Source organism: Nylanderia fulva, unplaced genomic scaffold (assembly GCF_048542155.1).
Source record: "Nylanderia fulva isolate GAGA-0341 unplaced genomic scaffold, ASM4854215v1 Scaffold50, whole genome shotgun sequence".
Lineage (NCBI taxonomy): Eukaryota > Metazoa > Arthropoda > Insecta > Hymenoptera > Formicidae > Nylanderia > Nylanderia fulva.
Window position 1 is genome coordinate 183,571 of NW_028190588.1, and position 22,191 is coordinate 205,761.

Consider the following 22,191-nt stretch of genomic DNA (forward strand, 5'->3'; position numbering starts at 1 on the left):
TCCAATAAGCTAATCGCCCGTACCGGTACCTATTTCGTTGTTCGGCCGCGTTGCGCTTACATGCGGGATTAGTATTTTAACTTGATAAATTTCGTTGTGTTACGTAATCCGCTTCCGATCATTTTCACCCTTAACCCGCAATACGTCGATTCGCTTATATTTTTTTCTTTTTCGTCTATTTTTGTCGAATGTTATTTGTGCGCTCTTATCTATGTTTGAATTAAGATATTGCTTGTCAGGTGATATAGTATTACAAATACTCTCACACATTTGCAAAAAGTATACAGAAAATAGACGAAAAAAATAAATATGTGTGTGCAGCATATTATTTTCTGATCAAATTTGAGCTGAATTTTTATCAACAAAAATACGAAGCAATAAACGTTTGATTATTTTATTTTTCGCGTCATAATATAGTTTCCAAATTTTCCTGCATTACCATATATTTAATATTGGGGAAACTGAACACTGTAATCGATTAGACGGACTTGCTAATAATAAACCCCTTATATAACTGAGCAGATTGACAAACAAGCTCAATGATTTAACCTTTATTGTGATGAGTGGAAAAATATGCTCATCGTTAGATTAAATATAATGAAGAGATAAAAAAAGTAATTAAAGAATTAATTATAATCGACTTCATTATAATTGTTTCATAGGATTACATTTTGTAATCGCACAAAAAATAAAGATAGCTCCTGTATTTTTAAAATTTTAATTATAGCTTATATATTATATATATATATATATATATATATATATATATAGAACAATTTAGAAAATAATTGACGTAATTGTTAATAAAGTTTTTAATTATAAAAAAGGGCTTTCAGAAAATATAATAATCACGTTCATATAGTTTTTCGGTCAAACGGTTGATTGGAGAACCAAAAGCAAAATAATCAACAAATAAATTAGAAATTTAGAAACATAATATAATGTTAAAAAGACATCTTAAAATTCTCTATACTGTTTTTTAAAATAATAATTTTTTGTTACTTTCTACATTGCTTTACAATTTTCTCTTTACAGTTAATATTTTTAAAAAATCTCATATTTAGTTAAAATAACGCACAATTAATTTCTTATTTTATTTCCTTTTAATTTGTTTCATCTATTAATATATTATTTTGGATATTATGTAATACGTTATATAAATTATGTATAATATATATTATTTTTTATTAATATATTTTTCTATTATACAAATTAATGCAATTTTTATTTAATTAATTTGTACTTACCGTTCAATCAACCTAATAATTCTGATGTAAAGATTTTAATTGTAATTATTAATCGAATTCATTGATTAACTAATACTAATCTACAAGAAATCTTTCACGAAATACAAAAGTTCCGTGTTTCTTATAGCGTAACACTACGATTCTTTCCTAATTATTTCGATCAGTTACATAATTATATATATTTTTATATATATACACATATTGTATATAATATATATACATATATATATATATATATATATATATATATAAAATTATTTTATTATTTAGAAGAAAATTCTTAATTTGACATAATAATTACACAAACGTTTCGAGCTCTACTTGCTCCTCTTCAGTGCGCAAAAAAAATAATGATAATAAATACCCATAATAAATAAATACATACATAAAGTTCTAATAAAAAAATCCGCAATACATAGTCAATATAAGTTATATAGTTAAGTCATAGTTAAAACGCAAAATATATTTACAATGAATTGAAACCATTAAAATAGTTCAACAAAGTAAGAACCCAATTAGAAGCAGAATGATTCGTCCGGTTATTCATAAAATATTTTAGAATTATTAATAAAAACTCGGAGTGACACTTATACATTGCTCCAAACGAACCACTTATCGTTATTTGACGAAAGTCCCTCGATCTGGCAATGATTATGTCCATCTTCTCCAAATTATTTGATATTTGTTAACTGAATTTAGAGAATTTATTCAATTGTAAAATAGGATTCCACTAATGTGTATGTAAAAAAATTAAAAATTACAAATTAAACTAAATACTAAAATATTGAACCTTTATGCTTACAAATTGTTCCGAATAACTTGAGATGACGATGCTTCTAATTGTTGTTGGCCTTATTGTTAGTACTTGACTGTTGTCTAGTCTTTTAAAAAGTCGAATAAATAGGTGTCAGATCTCACAAAATAAACATTTACATAAGTCTAAAAATTCGATATTTCTTCTAGAATGTCGAAATACGCGTTGTTAAGCAATTCGGTGTCTGTGTTATTATTTATACCATGCCTTTGTTCCTTGATGTGTATCATTTCCGAGATAAGTCTTTTATAATAATTAGATTCAATATCAAGTATTTTAACGTTATCCCAATCAAAAGCATGTTTTTTATTTATAATATGTTCAGAGACCACAGAATGCTTGGAGGAATCAAATTTAATATTATTCATATGCTCTTTTAGTCTAGTGCGTAATTTTCTTTTGGTTTGCCCAACATACGAAGCTTCACAATCCTTACAATTAATTTTGTAGACAACATTATTATTATTGTTATGCACGTTTTTGTCCTTGTGGACTTTAATAAATTTGTTAAGATTATTTAGACAACGGTATCCTACTCTGAAATCTGATTTTTTTATTGTCGATGCTATTGTCTCAGAAATGTTATTAATGTATGGAATGACAAAAAATTTTTTCTTGCTATTATCTTCTGCAATTTCTTTTTTTCTATTGTTGTTAAACTGTCCATTGTTTAAAACTCTTATTCTCTTATTTATTTCTTTAAAGATCAAATGAATAGGGTAACCGTTGTCCAATAATATTTTAATACACAGTTCTAAATTTTTCTTATGATATATGGGATGAGATAATAACAATGCCCTATTAATAAGATTATAAATTACTCCTATTTTATGGCACATAGGGTGACTCGATAAAAAAGATAGTACTCTACCTGAACATGTCTTTTTTTGAAACCAATCTAAGTGTATGACGTTATTTATTATTTTAATGTTTAAATCTAGAAAATTTATGCTTCTATTAATTTCGTATTCAATCGTAAATTGTAGTCGTTGATTGTAACTATTAAACTTATTCAGTACACTATCAATTTTATTCTTTGGTGCCACCATAATAATGTCGTCTACATATCTATAATATATTCCAATACCAATGTCCAATTCATTAATTATTGATTCTTCAAGATCTTGCATAACAATATTAGCAATTATTGGCGACAACGGGGAACCCATAGGTGTGCCATAAACTTGCTTGTATACAATGTCATTGAATGTGAAGTATGTTGACGACAATATAAATTTAACCATGGAAATGAATTCATTTTTTGGAATTAATGTATGTGTATTGATATAATTCCATCTATTGCTCACACTTTCTATTGCAAGATCTATCGGAATGTTAGTAAATAGTGAAACCACGTCTAATGATATTAGAATATCTTCCGCACCAATTTTCCTACCCGCTAGCTTGCTGTAAATGTTTTGTAAATGTTTATTTTGTGAGATCTGACACCTATTTATTCGACTTTTTAAAAGACTAGACAACAGTCAAGTACTAACAATAAGGCCAACAACAATTAGAAGCATCGTCATCTCAAGTTATTCGGAACAATTTGTAAGCATAAAGGTTCAATATTTTAGTATTTAGTTTAATTTGTAATTTTTAATTTTTTTACATACACATTAGTGGAATCCTATTTTACAATTGAATAAATTCTCTAAATTCAGTTAACAAATATCAAATAATTTGGAGAAGATGGACATAATCATTGCCAGATCGAGGGACTTTCGTCAAATAACGATAAGTGGTTCGTTTGGAGCAATGTATAAGTGTCACTCCGAGTTTTTATTAATAATTCTAAAATATTTTATGAATAACCGGACGAATCATTCTGCTTCTAATTGGGTTCTTACTTTGTTGAACTATTTTAATGGTTTCAATTCATTGTAAATATATTTTGCGTTTTAACTATGACTTAACTATATAACTTATATTGACTATGTATTGCGGATTTTTTTTATTAGAACTTTATGTATGTATTTATTTATTATGGGTATTTATTATCATTATTTTTTTGCGCACTGAAGAGGAGCAAGTAGAGCTCGAAACGTTTGTGTAATTATTATGTCAAATTAAGAATTTTCTTCTAAATAATAAAATAATTTCGTATTGCTCGTTACACATGGCCTTAATTTAATAATTTATCATTGTTTTTATTGTCATACGAGCTGAACATTGGTATGTGATGTGTTTGATTAGGTATTAATTTTGCATTGTTTTTTACGCTGGCCTGAAAATGCGTTATACTAATATTCCGTTTAAATTTTATCGTTTCAATTTTAATTTCTTATTTAATTCATTTGGGGGAGAAATAACATGGAGGTTAAAGCAATGGATTGATTTAAATTATCAAACAATCAAAGCTAGATCAAAGTTGAATTTTTTAAAACATTGTAAAAATTTTGAAGTCTTACCTAACCACTTGACGTCGTATTGTAGGAATCAATTTTGTTTACATCACTTTAGATCGAAAAAAAGGCTTGATAGCTTGCTGTACAGATTCAAAAAACAAATTTTAAATATTGAAATTAGAGATTTATATAGACTAATTAATTTATTACATGGTAAACTTTACAATATTTCAAGATATGTGGCTAACAAACTGCCAGTACACATATGGAACGAAATTTTAAGACATCATTTCATCTCATTTGACAGGTTTCATAACAGACTACATAACAAACATAATAACAAATTTAATTGGCTAATTAAAAAGAAACAAGACGAATATCTGAAAAATATCAAACCGATTAAACTTAGTTATTCCATCAACAAAATAGACATTCCACAATCAACAATTTCAGTAAACAATAATAGAAACAAAGACATTGTCATATATCCTAATAAATTCAAAGACAAACATATTAATCCTCTAACCAGTACTAACGAAAAATGGTTTATTAATTTGACTGACACAATAATTCCTACCAATGTCACTAATCTATTACAATTTGGAAGTAAATTCGGCCTGCCGTTTAAGAATGACAAAAAGTTGGCCATACACGAGTTTATCAAAGATATAGAAGGGAATTCCACTAGTTCTAACATGAAAAATTTAAATACATTACGTAACAATCTGGTTCCACAACTTTCCTATTTTTTACACGGCAAAACTAAGTTTAATTCAACTCATGAAGATTTGATTAGTATGCATAGATATACAAGGAGGTTTTGCCATGATAATCCGGATATTCTTTTTACAAGGGCTGATAAGGGCAACGTAACAGTCGCGATGACAAAAGAATATTACACGAATAAGATGGAAGGTTTACTTGAAGACAATAACACCTATTCTATCATAAAAAAGAACCCATCCTCCAAAATAGAAAAGGAACTAAACGATATTCTTAAGAAATGGCAAAAAAAAGAGTACATTTCTAATAAAGAATATTACTCACTACGTTCCAGCGACTCCCTTCTTCCAAAATGTTATGGTCTCCCAAAAATACACAAGGAGAATACTCCATTTAGGTTAATTGTGTCATCGATTAATACCACGCTTTACTCGATAGCCACATTTTTACATAAAATCATTTCAAATAGTATTCCTACGGGAAAAAGTAATGTAAATAATAGTTTTGAACTTTACAGCAAGCTAGCGGGTAGGAAAATTGGTGCGGAAGATATTCTAATATCATTAGACGTGGTTTCACTATTTACTAACATTCCGATAGATCTTGCAATAGAAAGTGTGAGCAATAGATGGAATTATATCAATACACATACATTAATTCCAAAAAATGAATTCATTTCCATGGTTAAATTTATATTGTCGTCAACATACTTCACATTCAATGACATTGTATACAAGCAAGTTTATGGCACACCTATGGGTTCCCCGTTGTCGCCAATAATTGCTAATATTGTTATGCAAGATCTTGAAGAATCAATAATTAATGAATTGGACATTGGTATTGGAATATATTATAGATATGTAGACGACATTATTATGGTGGCACCAAAGAATAAAATTGATAGTGTACTGAATAAGTTTAATAGTTACAATCAACGACTACAATTTACGATTGAATACGAAATTAATAGAAGCATAAATTTTCTAGATTTAAACATTAAAATAATAAATAACGTCATACACTTAGATTGGTTTCAAAAAAAGACATGTTCAGGTAGAGTACTATCTTTTTTATCGAGTCACCCTATGTGCCATAAAATAGGAGTAATTTATAATCTTATTAATAGGGCATTGTTATTATCTCATCCCATATATCATAAGAAAAATTTAGAACTGTGTATTAAAATATTATTGGACAACGGTTACCCTATTCATTTGATCTTTAAAGAAATAAATAAGAGAATAAGAGTTTTAAACAATGGACAGTTTAACAACAATAGAAAAAAAGAAATTGCAGAAGATAATAGCAAGAAAAAATTTTTTGTCATTCCATACATTAATAACATTTCTGAGACAATAGCATCGACAATAAAAAAATCAGATTTCAGAGTAGGATACCGTTGTCTAAATAATCTTAACAAATTTATTAAAGTCCACAAGGACAAAAACGTGCATAACAATAATAATAATGTTGTCTACAAAATTAATTGTAAGGATTGTGAAGCTTCGTATGTTGGGCAAACCAAAAGAAAATTACGCACTAGACTAAAAGAGCATATGAATAATATTAAATTTGATTCCTCCAAGCATTCTGTGGTCTCTGAACATATTATAAATAAAAAACATGCTTTTGATTGGGATAACGTTAAAATACTTGATATTGAATCTAATTATTATAAAAGACTTATCTCGGAAATGATACACATCAAGGAACAAAGGCATGGTATAAATAATAACACAGACACCGAATTGCTTAACAACGCGTATTTCGACATTCTAGAAGAAATATCGAATTTTTAGACTTATGTAAATGTTTATTTTGTGAGATCTGACACCTATTTATTCGACTTTTTAAAAGACTAGACAACAGTCAAGTACTAACAATAAGGCCAACAACAATTAGAAGCATCGTCATCTCAAGTTATTCGGAACAATTTGTAAGCATAAAGGTTCAATATTTTAGTATTTAGTTTAATTTGTAATTTTTAATTTTTTTACATACACATTAGTGGAATCCTATTTTACAATTGAATAAATTCTCTAAATTCAGTTAACAAATATCAAATAATTTGGAGAAGATGGACATAATCATTGCCAGATCGAGGGACTTTCGTCAAATAACGATAAGTGGTTCGTTTGGAGCAATGTATAAGTGTCACTCCGAGTTTTTATTAATAATTCTAAAATATTTTATGAATAACCGGACGAATCATTCTGCTTCTAATTGGGTTCTTACTTTGTTGAACTATTTTAATGGTTTCAATTCATTGTAAATATATTTTGCGTTTTAACTATGACTTAACTATATAACTTATATTGACTATGTATTGCGGATTTTTTTATTAGAACTTTATGTATGTATTTATTTATTATGGGTATTTATTATCATTATTTTTTTGCGCACTGAAGAGGAGCAAGTAGAGCTCGAAACGTTTGTGTAATTATTATGTCAAATTAAGAATTTTCTTCTAAATAATAAAATAATTTCGTATTGCTCGTTACACATGGCCTTAATTTAATAATTTATCATTGTTTTTATTGTCATACGAGCTGAACATTGGTATGTGATGTGTTTGATTAGGTATTAATTTTGCATTATATATATATACACTATATATCGGATATGTTATTATTCTGTAAATTCCTTTACATCAGACAATTCTTGCCATCACTAAATATTCATCGTGAGTGCATAGACAAACGTACCGGGAGCATATCTGATAACAGTTACACGCTGTTCCACATAGACAATCCGCTTTTACATCTCGAACCAGCGGTATACTTCACTTTCTCGGCCCAGGAATCACGCGCGCGCTTTGTATCAACGTTACAACGACGGAAACATTTGCATTTCTGGGTTAGGCATTAACACGCCCGTATATACGTGCCTTTGTACGCGAAATGGACGTGTATATTGTTACAATGAGTAACGATCATATGAGAGAGTCGCCGATCATGTACCGGTTCAGATTATTCCATTTGAAAATTAAACCAGGCATCATGATTTATATGTTCTCTATCAATTCAATTATGTTAATTATGTCAAGAAGTGGTATTGTAATTTATATATGTTAGAAAAATACTTTATTTCGTTTCTTTTTTTACCAGTGTATATTTTTCTTACCTATTTCATGACGATTGAGATTGACAAATCTGTTATTGATTTTTTGACAACGATTTTAATTAATTTTTCTTATTGTATAGTTAAGACTTTCTTGAGATTACTCATTTTAAGGAATAAAGAGCGTAAGCTCTTGAGATATTTATTGAATATTTTACTGGAGATTAAATCCAAGAAAACACATTTTTTCCAATACTGTTATAGCATAACACTGTCATAGCCTTGGTCATAGCATTTATGCGATCCATAATATACTTTTTCTTTTTCTACTTACGTGACTGTCCGATGTCCAAAGAAATCTGTTAAGACCATTACAGCAAAGTAGAATTGTAGATTATAATTAGATAATAGGAAAATCTTGATAGCCGGAGAACAATCTGTAATAAAAAAAAAAAAAACAATAATGTTAGTATAAAAAATTATTTCTTGTTTATATATTTAATAAATAAATATTTAATAAAAAATAAAATCTATTAAAAAGTTACATCAATGGTTTATTTAAAAAAAAAAAGAAATTTTTCTAAAGATTAATTTCTTAAAAGAGAGAAATACATTTATTTACAAATTTTTAGTAATTGTTCGCATAACATCGACAGGCATCGCAGATTTAAAAAATCTTGGTGTAGTATGAAAAAAATGTTTTCCAAAATTCTCTCTTTGACAATTTTTCAGATTGTTTTCGCGATATTTTCGAAATTCTTGAAATTTTCCAAAGCTGATTCGTTTGTTAACACAGTGGAATGAATGCACACGTGCGTATACACGCGCGCGAAATAAATCAGATATGTTGCTACAACAGATAAAAGAAACCAGAAGGACGGCCGGAAACAATCGATATATTTGTGTGACGGCCACGCATGTCTTTCTTCCGTTCCAGTTCGTTTTCTACATTCGCGTTGAGAACGCGCAGCGTTGCAATCGTGGAAATCGATTGTCGCGTCCAGAAAAATTCCAGACGAGAGGAAAAGAGAGAACGCATGCACATGCACATGCATCCGGGCCAGTATATCTTTCTCTTTTCCGATCTAAGAACCCGATCGCAGGTGCACTTCCACGTCGAAAAGTGGGCTCTTTTTCTCTCTTCCCGTATGTATGGAGAGCTTACTTCGCTCCGATTTCGCCAGCCGGAAGCTCCTTATCGACGGCTTCTGCGCGGTTAAGTCCCCATGGTATATAGTTGTCGCAAGCTGAGTTTCCTTTCCGAGCTACATAGCAGTACAGCTCGACACGCTGACCAATGCGTAAAGTGTGACGCACTGTGTATTACGTTCTACTGAGAAAATGTAACCGGTGAAAATCGTTTGCGAATTGTGCAAAGTATATTAGAAGTACTACAAAAATTAATTTTTAAAATTGATTAACATTTTTGGAGAAATTATTGCGAAGATATTTGACAAGTGTGAATTTGACACAATGGAAAATGAGCGACAGCAAAGTGAGTTCAAATTAATATAGTGTTGGATAAATGTTTTTCCTTAGATGTCACATTTTCGAATAGATCAATTTTTCAATGAATAATTTATGATAGTAAAATAATTGATATAATAGTAATATTAGTAATAATGTCATACATTACATTAATAACAAGAAATCGATATATATGCTTTTACATCTTCTTTTTACAATTTTTATATAATAAAAACCGTGCAAGATTATTGCCTTTTTTGCAAAATTATTCTTGTAATTAATTTTTAAAGAAAAATAAATACAAGAAGTTTCAATTATTTGAAAATCGGGTCAAGTCGTGCACGATAAAGCAATTTGTTCGCCAATTTCATTCGTCAAATTAATTCTTCGTCGAATGGAAGCGATGAACATTTCTCCATTAATGGAACCGGAGCTGGTGATAAACCATCTGTTTTTCGTAGCACGTGTCTACATGCGTCATCTCATTTACCTGCCCGAGAACGTTATGCCATTGAGAAAGATGTGTACCGGCAGTTCCATCTATCTCGAAATCATCTCGCTCGTAACTACATAAATCTATCCGCCGACGCAATTACACCGACGCGTAATGACGCAATGCGTAAGACGTTGAGCTATAAAATAAAATCTATTAGTCAGCTTAGGATTTGCATCAATCAGTTTTCATTCATATTATATATATACATATATATATATATATATATAGCAATGATTTAAAATTTATTTTTTAATACACGTTGTGCTATAAACGTTATTTGAATTTTAAGATACTTTAGAACATCCAGACCTTTAAAAGAGAAAAACTTTAATATATGCTAATTAGAAAATAATTATCTCGTATAGAGGAATATATATTCTAGATTTAAAATAAACGTTTAAAATGTAAAAATATATTTCTCTTTCTCTCTCGCTATTTATCTATTTATCTATTTCTATCTCTCTTTTTTTTTATTGCGAGTAAAGCTTAGAGGAGAGAAACAGAAGTATAATTTTATATATTTCCTTTAGTTCCAGTTCAACATTAATTGAATAGACTTTATTTAAAGTTTACTAAATGGGAAAGTTAATATTGAAATATGACTTGTTCTGCAAATATATCTACAAATTATGTTTCATTTGAAAACAATATTATGCATTTTCACATTAATAAAGCTGATAGTAAGTTGAAGACTTATCTCTTATCTCTCGTTGAAACGCAATTTAAATCGAATATGACACATATCATGCACACGCAAGAGAGGGTGAGAGAGAGAGAGAGAGAGAGAGAATGCACGCGTGTTTGTGTGCGTGTGTGGGCGAAATACTGTGTGTACTATTACGTGCACGCATCAAAGAGCCAGTGCAATTATCGATGGACTTGTATCGCGCATACGAAGAGGTTAAATGCAATTAAGCTTTACCACTCGTAGCCCACGATCCGTTCTACGCGAAATTGGAGAGTATTATGATGTCAGTAAACACGAGAACGGATTTATCCTACTGAAAAGCTCAATAAATTCGTTCGATACAATTTATAAGCAAAAGATGCACGGCAGGTGTTAATTAGTCATAATTCTATTTAAAAATAAGATAATGCATTTTTTAATAAAACGCAAATAAAAATTAATTAACAATTATTATAGAGAATATAATAAATTATAAATCAGTATGTAACTTTCTCTGTCTCTCTATTTTTTTAATATTCTTAAATATTTTAGTAATAATCTTCAATATTTATTGTTATATATATAATAAAATACTAAAGATTATTAAAATATTACTGAAATATTTAAAATATATTTTTTAATTTATAAATGTTGGTTAATTTAACGTATCACATAATGAATAACATGTCTTCAATTATAATTCCTCTTTATATAATCGCAATGAAAATAATATACAAATAATATTAGTTCATTCATTCCATTTTCAGTCATTCTAAATTGTATATTCATAAACCTTTAGATCACAGAATATTCAGATCTCTGGCACTTTAAATTTTCAGATTATACATTTTAAATCCTATAGTCGCATAAAATTCGTATATCTCTTTTACACAAACCTTTAGTCTTTGTATGCACCAACCACTATAAATTCTCGTAAAAGAGTCGATTCAAGCCTGCCTGAAGTAATCCGATAGCATTTTAAGAGAAGCTAGAGGGGACTTTTCAAACGATCAATTATAATTAAGGTAGAATCATTCGCTGTCCGTACAAAGTACCCCGTAAGTCGATAAATTCAGCTGTCTCCCTTTTCGATAGGTTGCAAGGATTAAATTCCTGCGGGAATGCGTGACTGATTTTTTCGCTGTCACTTTTGTCGAACCGAGGCTTGCGAACGTGTCTCGACAGTGACAAAATATATTCTCAGGCTTTTGTTCAGCACCTTAATTGGCGAATGGAATTAAAGATTTTCAAAGGCTTTCGCGTCTAAGGCTTTCGGAGCTTTCGGGAGCAGTAAAAGCTCGCACGATCCCAAAAGCTGGCGGATTGCAAATAGCTATTTCTCGCGTGACGGCGCAACGGAATTAGGATAAACAATTTTCTTCGCTTTTGCGTACAACGGTCTGCAATTACGCGAGCAGCAGCTTGCATCGAATTGCACCTTTGTGCGAAAAGTCGACTGGAAATTGCGTGCAGATATCCCGCCGCTACGTCTAACACGCAAGTTCTGTGCTCATGTTAGACATAATAGACGTAATAATAGCAATGGTTAATTCAGCGGTGACCCTAATTTGCCTTATACTTAATTAGAAATTTATAATTTAATAATTAAACTCACTGTGCGTTTAACGAAATAATCCGATTTTGTATAAAAGAAAAGGAATTATAGCGATTTTACTTTCTAATATAAAATGTATTAATCTTCAACTGCATTTTAAGCTGCAAGTTTAACGCGATTAACTATTAAAGTGCATTATAGTTTTATTGGTGTCATATTATAATTGGGTGCAAGTCCACTTTTTATTATTGATTATATTCAGCTAAATAGAAAAAAATGCTGTTTAAAATTTCTCTCCTTTTCAATTATGAAAACTAAATATTATTTAAAAAACTGAAAAAATATTTTATGTAAAGAATTTGAAAATTCAAGGATGTTTTTTTTACACAGCCACGTTTTATGCAATTTTAATTTAAATAAAATATAAAAAGCAGAGAAGAAAAAGCACATAAAACACAGAAACACTATCACATAAAAAATAACAATTTTAAATGTTATTTTCTTTCCTAGAATATTTGAGATTAATTATAGTGATCTATTCATTATTAATGGAATTGCGGTTGCTCATGCCTTTCTCTCAGCGTGTACGTATTGTTTTCCCCAGCACACAGTCTGATTAATAACACATATATCTTTCTTATTATCATATATTCATTATCTTATAATGTTATCTTGATCACATGCAAATCACTTTCTAATGCAATAAAAATAAATACTATTTTTCTTTCTTTCAGTTTAAAAGAGCGCGTGATCAACACTACCGAAAGCAGAGCACGACGGCTCCGTGACCAGGTGAAGCGGCTGGGCCTCCTGTGACGGGGGGGTTCGAGGACCGCGTACGCACCCCCTTAGAGCGTTTCCTTCTTAGACGATGATAGATCCAAGCTCGTCCGAGGAGGAGAGCGAGGAGGATCAGAGCACTCATCATGGCGGCGGCGGTGGTGGCGGTCGTGCCGGCAGCGGCAGCTCGCACGGCTCCCGTCGTCATCCCAGTAGCATCGGCAGTGGTCCAGGTTCCGGAAGTGTCGGCTCCCTCGCCTCGGGCCTCACCGCCTCACCCGGGGGTCCGAACCACGTGGGTCCACCCAGCACTGCAGGTGCCCACGGATCCGGAAGCCGCGCCGCCGCTGGCCCGCAAGATACCGCCGGAGCCGGCTTGGATGTGCCTAATCTCTCCAGTGCCAGGAACTCGCTGTCGCCATCGATGAGTGCTGCTCAAGATGCAGCTAATTATGCTCAGAGGCCCACCAGTCCGTCTCCCTCGGTCGCCAGCGAGAAAACAGAAGCGGAGTTGCAAGTACGCGCGCAAATGCATACTCGAGGATTTCTTTCTATTTCCGTTTCTGCCATTCAAGAGTTCCTTTTTGCCACATTTTTTTTCCAGTTAAAAAATGATATATTATATGAAATAATGAAAAGTCATTCATATTAGAAAATATAATATATGAGAGAATTTAGAAGAGAAATCGATATATTAACATTGAAAAAAGTATTGAACAATGACTGAAATTATAAGAAACTTTCTTTGGCCCAATTTTCTCCAAGAGGAGAAATTGGATGATAATTTTTCTAACAATACGCGCAGTATTCGATACGAATTTTCTCATTTTCCTTAGGATAAGCAAGAAAGGGAAGAAGAAGAAAGGAAAACTCGGATACAGCTTTACGTCTTCATATCTAGATGCATCGCTTATCCGTTCAATGCCAAGCAACCGATGGATATGACACGAAGGCAGATGAAAGTGACGAAACAACAATTGGAGACTATATGTTCTCGTTTTCAGGTAAACAGTTCAATAAATGTCTTCTTGAATAAAGAAATTAATAAAATTTTCAATTAAATATAAACACAAGTACAAATAGGATAAAAATAATATAAAAATATAGAATAAAATATCGTGTAAAAAAATCTACTAAGAAGATACTAAATTTGTCAGTACATTATTACTGCTAACAATCTATTTATGTTTTATTTGACCATGAATATTGCTCAAATCGTACTCGTATTACGTATTTAATATTTTATGAAGTAAGAGAAACCTTTCGTGGCGAATGGCCGTTTATCGAAGCCTTATGCAGAGTCTTATAGGTATCTATCGTGTAACCTTCACCTTCGTTGCTCTTAGATATATCGAAGCTGTACGATCGTATTAAATTATTGGCCGTTATAAATATAGATTGTCTCCCTTATACCAACGCAATCGTGTCTCACATCTTATATCGTGCCGAGTGATGTACATATATTAATTCTCTTTCTGCATTTATCGTTAGGCAAAAAAAAATCAGATTTTTATAACAACATTGAAATATTTCTTACATCTAAGAATATAATGATATGATATAAGATTGGCCTTGTGAAATATGAATCTGTGAAATCAACGAAAGAGAATCTATAAGATTTAGAATGATATTATAATATTGCAGCTCGACAAGAGAGCAGTTTTCCAATTTGAAAGAAAAATGTGACACATCGTTTAAAACACATCCGTGTGATTTGCAGAGTTTTTTGAAGGGTGAAACGCAGATCATAGCCGACGAAGCGTTCCACAACGCCATACAGAATTACTGCGACGTATTCCTGAAGTCGGATCGAGTAGTACGAATGGTGCAGAGCGGCGCATGCTCCCAGCTCGACTTCCGCGAGGTGTTTAAGAAGAACATTGAGAAGCGTGTTCGGAGCCTCCCGGAAATCGACGGATTGAGCAAAGAGACTGTGCTTACGTCCTGGTTGGCCAAATTTGATTGCATTTTGAAAGGTACTGGTGACGAGGACACCAAACGGCCTTCCAGGATGCAACAGCAGTCTTTGAACTCGGAGCTGATATTATCGAAGGAGCAGCTGTACGACATGTTTCAGCAGATTCTCGGCATCAAGAAATTCGAGCACCAGCTTCTGTTCAACGCCCTCCTGTTGGACTCAGCCGACGAACAGGCTGCCGCCATCAGGAGGGAGCTGGACGGTCGTGTACAGAAGGTCAACGAGATGGAGAAGGTATCGTGACGGTTGCTTTTTCTTCATTTTCTTTTTGCTCATTTTGTTTTACTTTAATGCCATTTGATTTCGGACATGGATTCGTTCTTTCTATCTGTTTCTTATTGTCCACCGATCGCTTCTGCTCGTTCCTGAACACCGACCGTTCCTTCTCTATCCTTAGAACCGCAAGCTCATGCCCAGGTTCCTTCTGAAAGAGATGGAGTCGCTCTACATCGAGGAGCTCAAGTCGTCTATCAACCTGCTAATGGCTAATTTGGAGTCGTTACCGGTCTCCAAGGGTTCGATAGACAGCAAATACGGGCTGCAGAAGCTGAAGCGCTACAACCATCGTGGTGAGCGCTCCCGCTGCCGCGGTCAGGGCTCCCTCGCAAAACTGGAGGGCGACTCCGCCGATTCCGATCCCCAGCTGACGAAAATGGACGTCGGCCTGACCTTCCAACTGGAAGTAGTCGTAATGGAGGTCAAGGGCCTCAAAAGCCTAGCACCCAATAGAATAGTTTATTGCACCATGGAAGTGGAGGGCGGCGAGAAGCTACAGACCGATCAGGCTGAAGCCTCCAAGCCTATGTGAGTAAAGATCAAAAAGAGAGAATCGATCATGAAAATCGAAACTCCGGATCGTAATAACCGACTGGGAGGTCAGGACCGATCGCATCATTCTCGTCCACGGGTCCTATTTATAGGTGGGATACTCAAGGTGACTTCAGCACGATGCACCCGCTGCCAGTGGTCAAGGTCAGACTGTACACGGAGAATCCGGCGATGCTTGCGCTCGAGGACAAGGAGCTGGGCAAGGTGATCCTGCGACCCACTCCGTTGTCTTGCAAGGTGCCCGAATGGCATCGTATGACCGTGCCCAAGAATTGCGCCGATCAGGATCTAAGGATGAAGATCGCCTGTCGCATGGACAAGCCGCTCAACATGAAGCACTGCGGCTACCTGTACGCGATGGGCAAGTCCGTATGGAAAAAGTGGAAGAAGCGGTACTTTGTTTTGGTCCAGGTCTCGCAGTACACATTTGCGATGTGCTCGTACAAAGAGAAAAAAAGCGAGCCGTCGGAAATGATGCAGCTCGATGGCTATACAGTGGACTATATCGAGGCCGTTTCTGCTAATCTCATGGTCGGCATGGATTTAGAGGGCGGAAGGTAAATTTTCCTCCCCCGCAAAGAGAGAGCGAGAAATACCTAAACCCCGCCGTAGTAGCATGCTCGTAGTCGCGCAGAACAAGTCAAATTGCAAATTGCAAGTTTGTCGTTAGTTTATATCAGACACGTTCATTATAATTCGTCACGGTATCAATCTTTTAGTCAGATCCTTTTTATCACTAGTCGTAGTCATTTCATTCAATTCTTTTAATTTTGATTTTATTTTTATAATCACACATTATTCAACTTTTTTTCTCATCAAATCAGCAACGCTTTATAAAATATTATTTTACGTGATATGATTATATATTTTTTACGTGATTAAAATATGATTTTATAGTGAAAAGTAGAAAATTACAAGATAATAGAGCTTTATTAGTACACCTTGTTAAGCGCTTAATTTTTCTCATGCAGAATTGTAAGATTGCAAAATGCAAATTTCGTTTTTCGTGTTAATCAAGACACATTATTAAATTTTTATTCAGATAATTTTTATCATTAACGTATAGTAGAAATATAATAGAATTGTTTTTATTATTGTAAGGCCACGCTATAAATATTTTTGCAACTCAGCAGCTCGTTAAACAATTTTAATTTTAAATTAATTTTGCCAATAAAAAACTAGAGATAAAAGCGAATATAGAGCTCTATTAGTAGCTGTATTAATAACAGCTCGTTAAATGTTCAATTTTTTTTTGTATTGATATTTTCTAATATGATCGAGCAAGATATTTCGCAGCTAGCTGACAAAGATCGTGCGTCGGGCTCCGGTCGCACATTCGCACAATTCGCAATTACGAGTTGCGTATATCCGACAGGTACTTTTTCAACGCCGTGCGCGAAGGCGACAATATAGTGTATGCCTCGGATGACGAAAACGAATGTCATCTATGGGTAATGGCGATGTACCGGGCGACCGGTCAGTCGCACAAGCCCACCCCGCCGGTCTCTGTGGCCGACAAGAACTCCACCATCAGCAAGATTCAGGGCGACGCCGATCGTGCGAAGAAGCACGGCATGGAGGACTACATCAGCGCGGACCCTTGCAAGTTTGATCACCACGCCCTATTCAAGTATCTGCAAAACTTGATCCTGGATTACAGATTGAACGATCCCTACTGCTCGCTCGGCTGGTTCTCACCCGGTCAAGTTTTTGTGCTGGGCGAGTATTGCGCCAGGTAATGAAGCTCGTATTTGTCCATTCTCAGTCACTCTGCCCATTTGCGGTATTTGCGGACATTTGTTGATATTGTTCAAATAGAGACTGTTATATATTTTGTAATCAAACGCACAGTAGTTTATAAATTTAAAAAGCACGTCGACAAAATCACTTGCAAATATCATCAAATTGATACACACATATACACGCACATAAAATTGAAATATGAAACTCTTTTTCATGAAATTTTTCTTATGCGATATTAATTTGAGAGTCTGTTTTCTGATAATAGATACGGCGTACGTTTGTGCTTTCGGCATCTTTCCTATCTTCACGATCTGTTGGACAGAATCGATCGTGGGCTTATGATAGATCCAACATTGATACACTTTAGCTTTGCCTTTTGTGCCACTCATGTCTACGGTAATACCACGTCGGCCGATGGTGTGGGCTCGATCACTCATGAAGAGAAAGATAAATTTCAGGAAATTAAAGAACGGCTGAGACAGATTCTTGAGAAGCAAATCACCAACTTTAGGTAAATAAATCTAATATTGTTCTATGTTGTGTATGAAAATGTAACAAATAATTATTATAAATAATTATTCGCATCTGTTATTATTTAGCTCTAAAGTACTTTTCTTTATAATGTTATTTATATCATTTATATTAATTTATATCTTACAAAAATTTTTTTTTTTTCTTCAAACAATTTTTTTTAAATTTTTATTGCACTAATTTTTATAATAATTTGCATAGATTTATTTAGAAAAGAAATTAATGCACATACTGTGATAATAGAGTTGTTGCAATGAAAATACTCGTAAAAATGGATTGTTTGATAAATAATCTTTTTAAAATAATTGTTTTCTCAAAGATTAATTCATGAATATGATTTGCCTCGCAACAGGTACGGTTTTCCATTCGGACGTCCGGATGGTGCACTGAAAGCGACTTTATCTCTGCTGGAACGTGTTCTCATGAAAGATAGCGTAACGCCTGTACCACAAGAAGAAGTAAAAGCGTTGATAAAAAATTGCCTGGAAACGGCAGCGCTAGTTAATTACACGAAATTGTCCGCCGAGGCGAAGATTGAAGACGATTTGAGCGGCGAGGTGTGCGTGCCTCCTAATAAGAAGCTGGAGGATCTCATACACCTCGCCGAGCTGTGCGTGGACCTGCTGCAGCAAAATGAAGAACATTATTCGGAGGTATTAGTTGGGTTTTTAGAACTGAGTGTCCATACGCGGGGTTCTCGAGAGAGAGGGTCAGCATGCCTTGATACACGGACTTGGTAAGGGTCCGCCACCTCCTCAGAAGACAAAAACGCGCCTTCGCCATTTTTTTTTTCGTCGTAGACCTCAATCGCGTAGATATAGTCACGTAGAAAGCTTCTGGTATCATCGCGAAAGTTGCTTTCGCTTAAAATAATTGCTGAATCGCAGACATCGTGAGTATCCTTTTGTAATCGAGAGATTACTTTTTTTGACGGAAGAACAAAAAAGCAACACTATGTCTTTATTTTTTTGTATCGTTACGTTTTCTAATTTGTCACATATACCATATGTATATATACATCACCAAACATATCACAAAACAATGCAGGGTAGATACATCAGTAAAAAAATATCTGGTCCAAATTTATTTTTTGTGCGTCTAAAATATAATTATATTTTTAAATAAAAAGAATATAAGGAGACCAGAAAGAAATCAATCAATGATTATTACTGGTTTTCAAATATAGTATAAAATAATCAATTATTTGCAATTATAAATTTTATAATTTTGACTAATTCTTATTTTAATATTAAAAATGTATTACAAAATTAATACTTTGATTTAGCAAAGGAATTAAATGATTTACTGATGCATCTATTCTAGTCTACTCTACACGTTGCTGCGTTTAGTTTGAATTTAGTTTCATTGTCACTTCTCATTAGATACCTTCCGCAAACGAAGCAAGTCTCATCGATATTCAATCGCGATATTCTCGACGTCTCGTTCGAATCGAATTACGAAACTTCGAGCTGCAGCAAACGCTTGTCGCTTAGCGTCACGAGTTTTACGATCTCACGCACATCATGAAGTAGAAGTAGTGTCTTCTGGGTACTCGAGGGCCTCGTGCTCAGGGTGGCGTCCCCATCACCCCGAGCTGGAAGAAACATGCCCACCGTATATGTGCGACGTATAATATTTTCACGGTCCACTCCTACTACACTGTACCGCAGGCGTTCGCCTGGTTTAGCGATCTTATGGTGGAGCACGCCGAGATCTTCTGGTCGCTATTTGCCGTCGACATGGACAAAGTCCTCGCGGAACAGCCACCCGACACATGGGACAGTTTTCCACTGTTTCAAATAATGAACGATTACCTTAGGACGGACGGTAAGTTTAGATCTTTTTATTGAAAATTTGTTCTATTACATTTTTAATAGTTCTCAGATGTTAGAAATCTTCTCTGCTTTAAATCTATAATCTAAAGATTCTAGATAATAGCGAAATTTAATTTGCATATAGACAATTTGAAGAACGGAAGATTTCACCAGCATCTACGCGACACGTTCGCACCTTTAGTAGTGCGCTACGTGGATCTGATGGAGACATCGATCGCTCAATCGATCCATAAGGGTTTCGAGAAGGAAAGATGGGAGATAAAAGGGAACGGTTGCGCTACTTCGGAGGATCTCTTTTGGAAATTGGACGCGTTGCAGTCGTTCATCGGCGGGCTGCATTGGCCCGATCAGGAGTTTAGGCAACATCTCGAACAGAGATTGAAACTGATGGCTTGCGATATGGTGGAGTCGTGCATACAAAGGACCGACGCGGCCTTCCAGCAGTGGCTGAAGAAAGGCGTGACCTTCATCTCGACCGATTACATCATACCGTCGGAAATGTGCGCTATGGTGAACGTTATTTTGGATGCCAAGAATCAGAGTTTTAAGCTTTGTACTGTCGATGGTGTTGATGTGGTAAGTTCACGGTCGTTGATTCTCGAGAAAAACATTGATCCAACACGATATTATATTTTTAATATATGGCTGTTTTTAATATATGACAGAATTTATGTGTAAAAATATATAGCACATTGCTGTTACAGAATTTAATAGTAAAAAGATTATTTTAATAAGTTTTTTATTTTACGATTCCACAAAAAATCGATCCAGCACGATATAATATTTCTAATACAACGATTACAACAGAATTTATAATGTATATAAAAATATATTAAGTATTTTTACATATTATATAAATTCTGTCGCAACCATTGTATTAATATCGTGTTGGACCGATTTTTTGTCGAGAATCAATCATATGCATATATATATATTTATATATTAAAAAATAAAAAACTTGTTAAAAAATAATATTGTTTTATTGTTAATTGCCGTAACGGTAAAACGTGCTAACATTATAATCATTCAGATAAATATATTTTACATTGTTATCATATAATTAATGTTCATGTTTTTAGCATCAATATCATTCTAAAATTGATGACATGATTGAAAAAACATCAGCAGGAATGAATCAAGGAATGATTAACAAGTTAATAACAGTATTGGACGCGACGCTGTCAAAGTTGTCTCGTTACGACGAGGGTTCCATTATCGGCTCTATTCTCAGTCTTACGGTATTTCGTTCTGTTTAATAATATATATATTATCTACCATTCTTAATTTTCTTATATCTTATACTGTTCAGTAATAGATTATTTGTCGAAAAGCCGAGGTGTGATTCGAGTGACAACATAAACTTGAAGAATTATCGGAACTTTTTAACAACTTAATATTTTACAATTCATTTTTAGAAGGTATCAGGAAGCGGCAAGGAAATGGGACAAGCCTACGTGAACTTCATGAGAAATTGTATGGATCAGATTCGTAGCAAAGTCCTCGACGAGTTATGGATCTTGACTTTCTTCGAGGTAAGAGTCGAGTCGGTTTAAACAACAAGATAAAAAGCGTTTCAATTCTACTTATAATTGTACTTAAAAAAATGGGCACGTTACTAATTCGTTTGTATTATTGAATGAAATTTTGCTAATTAAATTAATTTAATTTGTAGCAATGGTATACGGCACAGATACAAATGTTATGTAATTGGTTGTCCGAGAGGCTTGATCATAGCCTGCATCTGCATCAGTGTACCTGTCTAGCTCACATCGTGAAAAAGATCTATTCGGACTTTGAGCTGCAGGGTGTCATGGAGGAGAAACTCAATACGAAGACATATCAGACTATAGACAAAAGGATGAAGACGGCAGAAGCAACTTGTGCCTTAAACATGAGCGCTCAGAATGAAGAGTAAGCTTTTTTAACTCTAATAAGATTAAAAATATATTTAGTAGAACTTGCAAGATAATATAAAAAATGTATTATATATTTTTTTTTTGCGCGCAAAATAAGATTTTTTCCCGTCGAACATATAAAAAAATTTAATATTCACAATTTATTTAATTAATTTATCTAAATTTTGTTATTTAGAAAATTACTAATAAATGCTGTTCTTTTT

General features: G+C 33.5%; 1 protein-coding gene and 1 long non-coding RNA gene across 4 annotated transcripts in view; both read left to right on the forward strand.

The window, feature by feature from the left end:
- The window catches only part of Cadps (calcium-dependent secretion activator 1), a 33,824-nt gene that overhangs the window by 5,110 nt on the left and 6,523 nt on the right, over positions 1-22,191 (forward strand). For 2 of the 3 annotated variants that reach the window (XM_029322790.2, XM_085487167.1), the window contains exons 2-14: positions 13,112-13,674; positions 13,994-14,161; positions 14,878-15,369; positions 15,533-15,939; positions 16,056-16,520; positions 17,339-17,698; positions 17,972-18,217; positions 18,590-18,890; positions 19,908-20,064; positions 20,197-20,648; positions 21,152-21,310; positions 21,488-21,604; positions 21,745-21,983. In XM_029322790.2, the coding sequence (XP_029178623.2) occupies positions 13,249-13,674; positions 13,994-14,161; positions 14,878-15,369; positions 15,533-15,939; positions 16,056-16,520; positions 17,339-17,698; positions 17,972-18,217; positions 18,590-18,890; positions 19,908-20,064; positions 20,197-20,648; positions 21,152-21,310; positions 21,488-21,604; positions 21,745-21,983 (3,989 nt within the window). In that variant the 5' untranslated portion in view covers positions 13,112-13,248. Of the gene's footprint in view, positions 1-9,473; positions 9,688-13,111; positions 13,675-13,993; positions 14,162-14,877; positions 15,370-15,532; positions 15,940-16,055; positions 16,521-17,338; positions 17,699-17,971; positions 18,218-18,589; positions 18,891-19,907; positions 20,065-20,196; positions 20,649-21,151; positions 21,311-21,487; positions 21,605-21,744; positions 21,984-22,191 lie in introns of those variants that run through there. The other variant, XM_085487166.1, reaches the window with a different exon arrangement.
- LOC146721315 (uncharacterized) lies at positions 1,508-7,632 on the forward strand. Its single transcript, XR_014925723.1, has 2 exons — positions 1,508-3,612; positions 3,726-7,632. It is a non-coding gene; the product is annotated as an uncharacterized LOC146721315 (long non-coding RNA).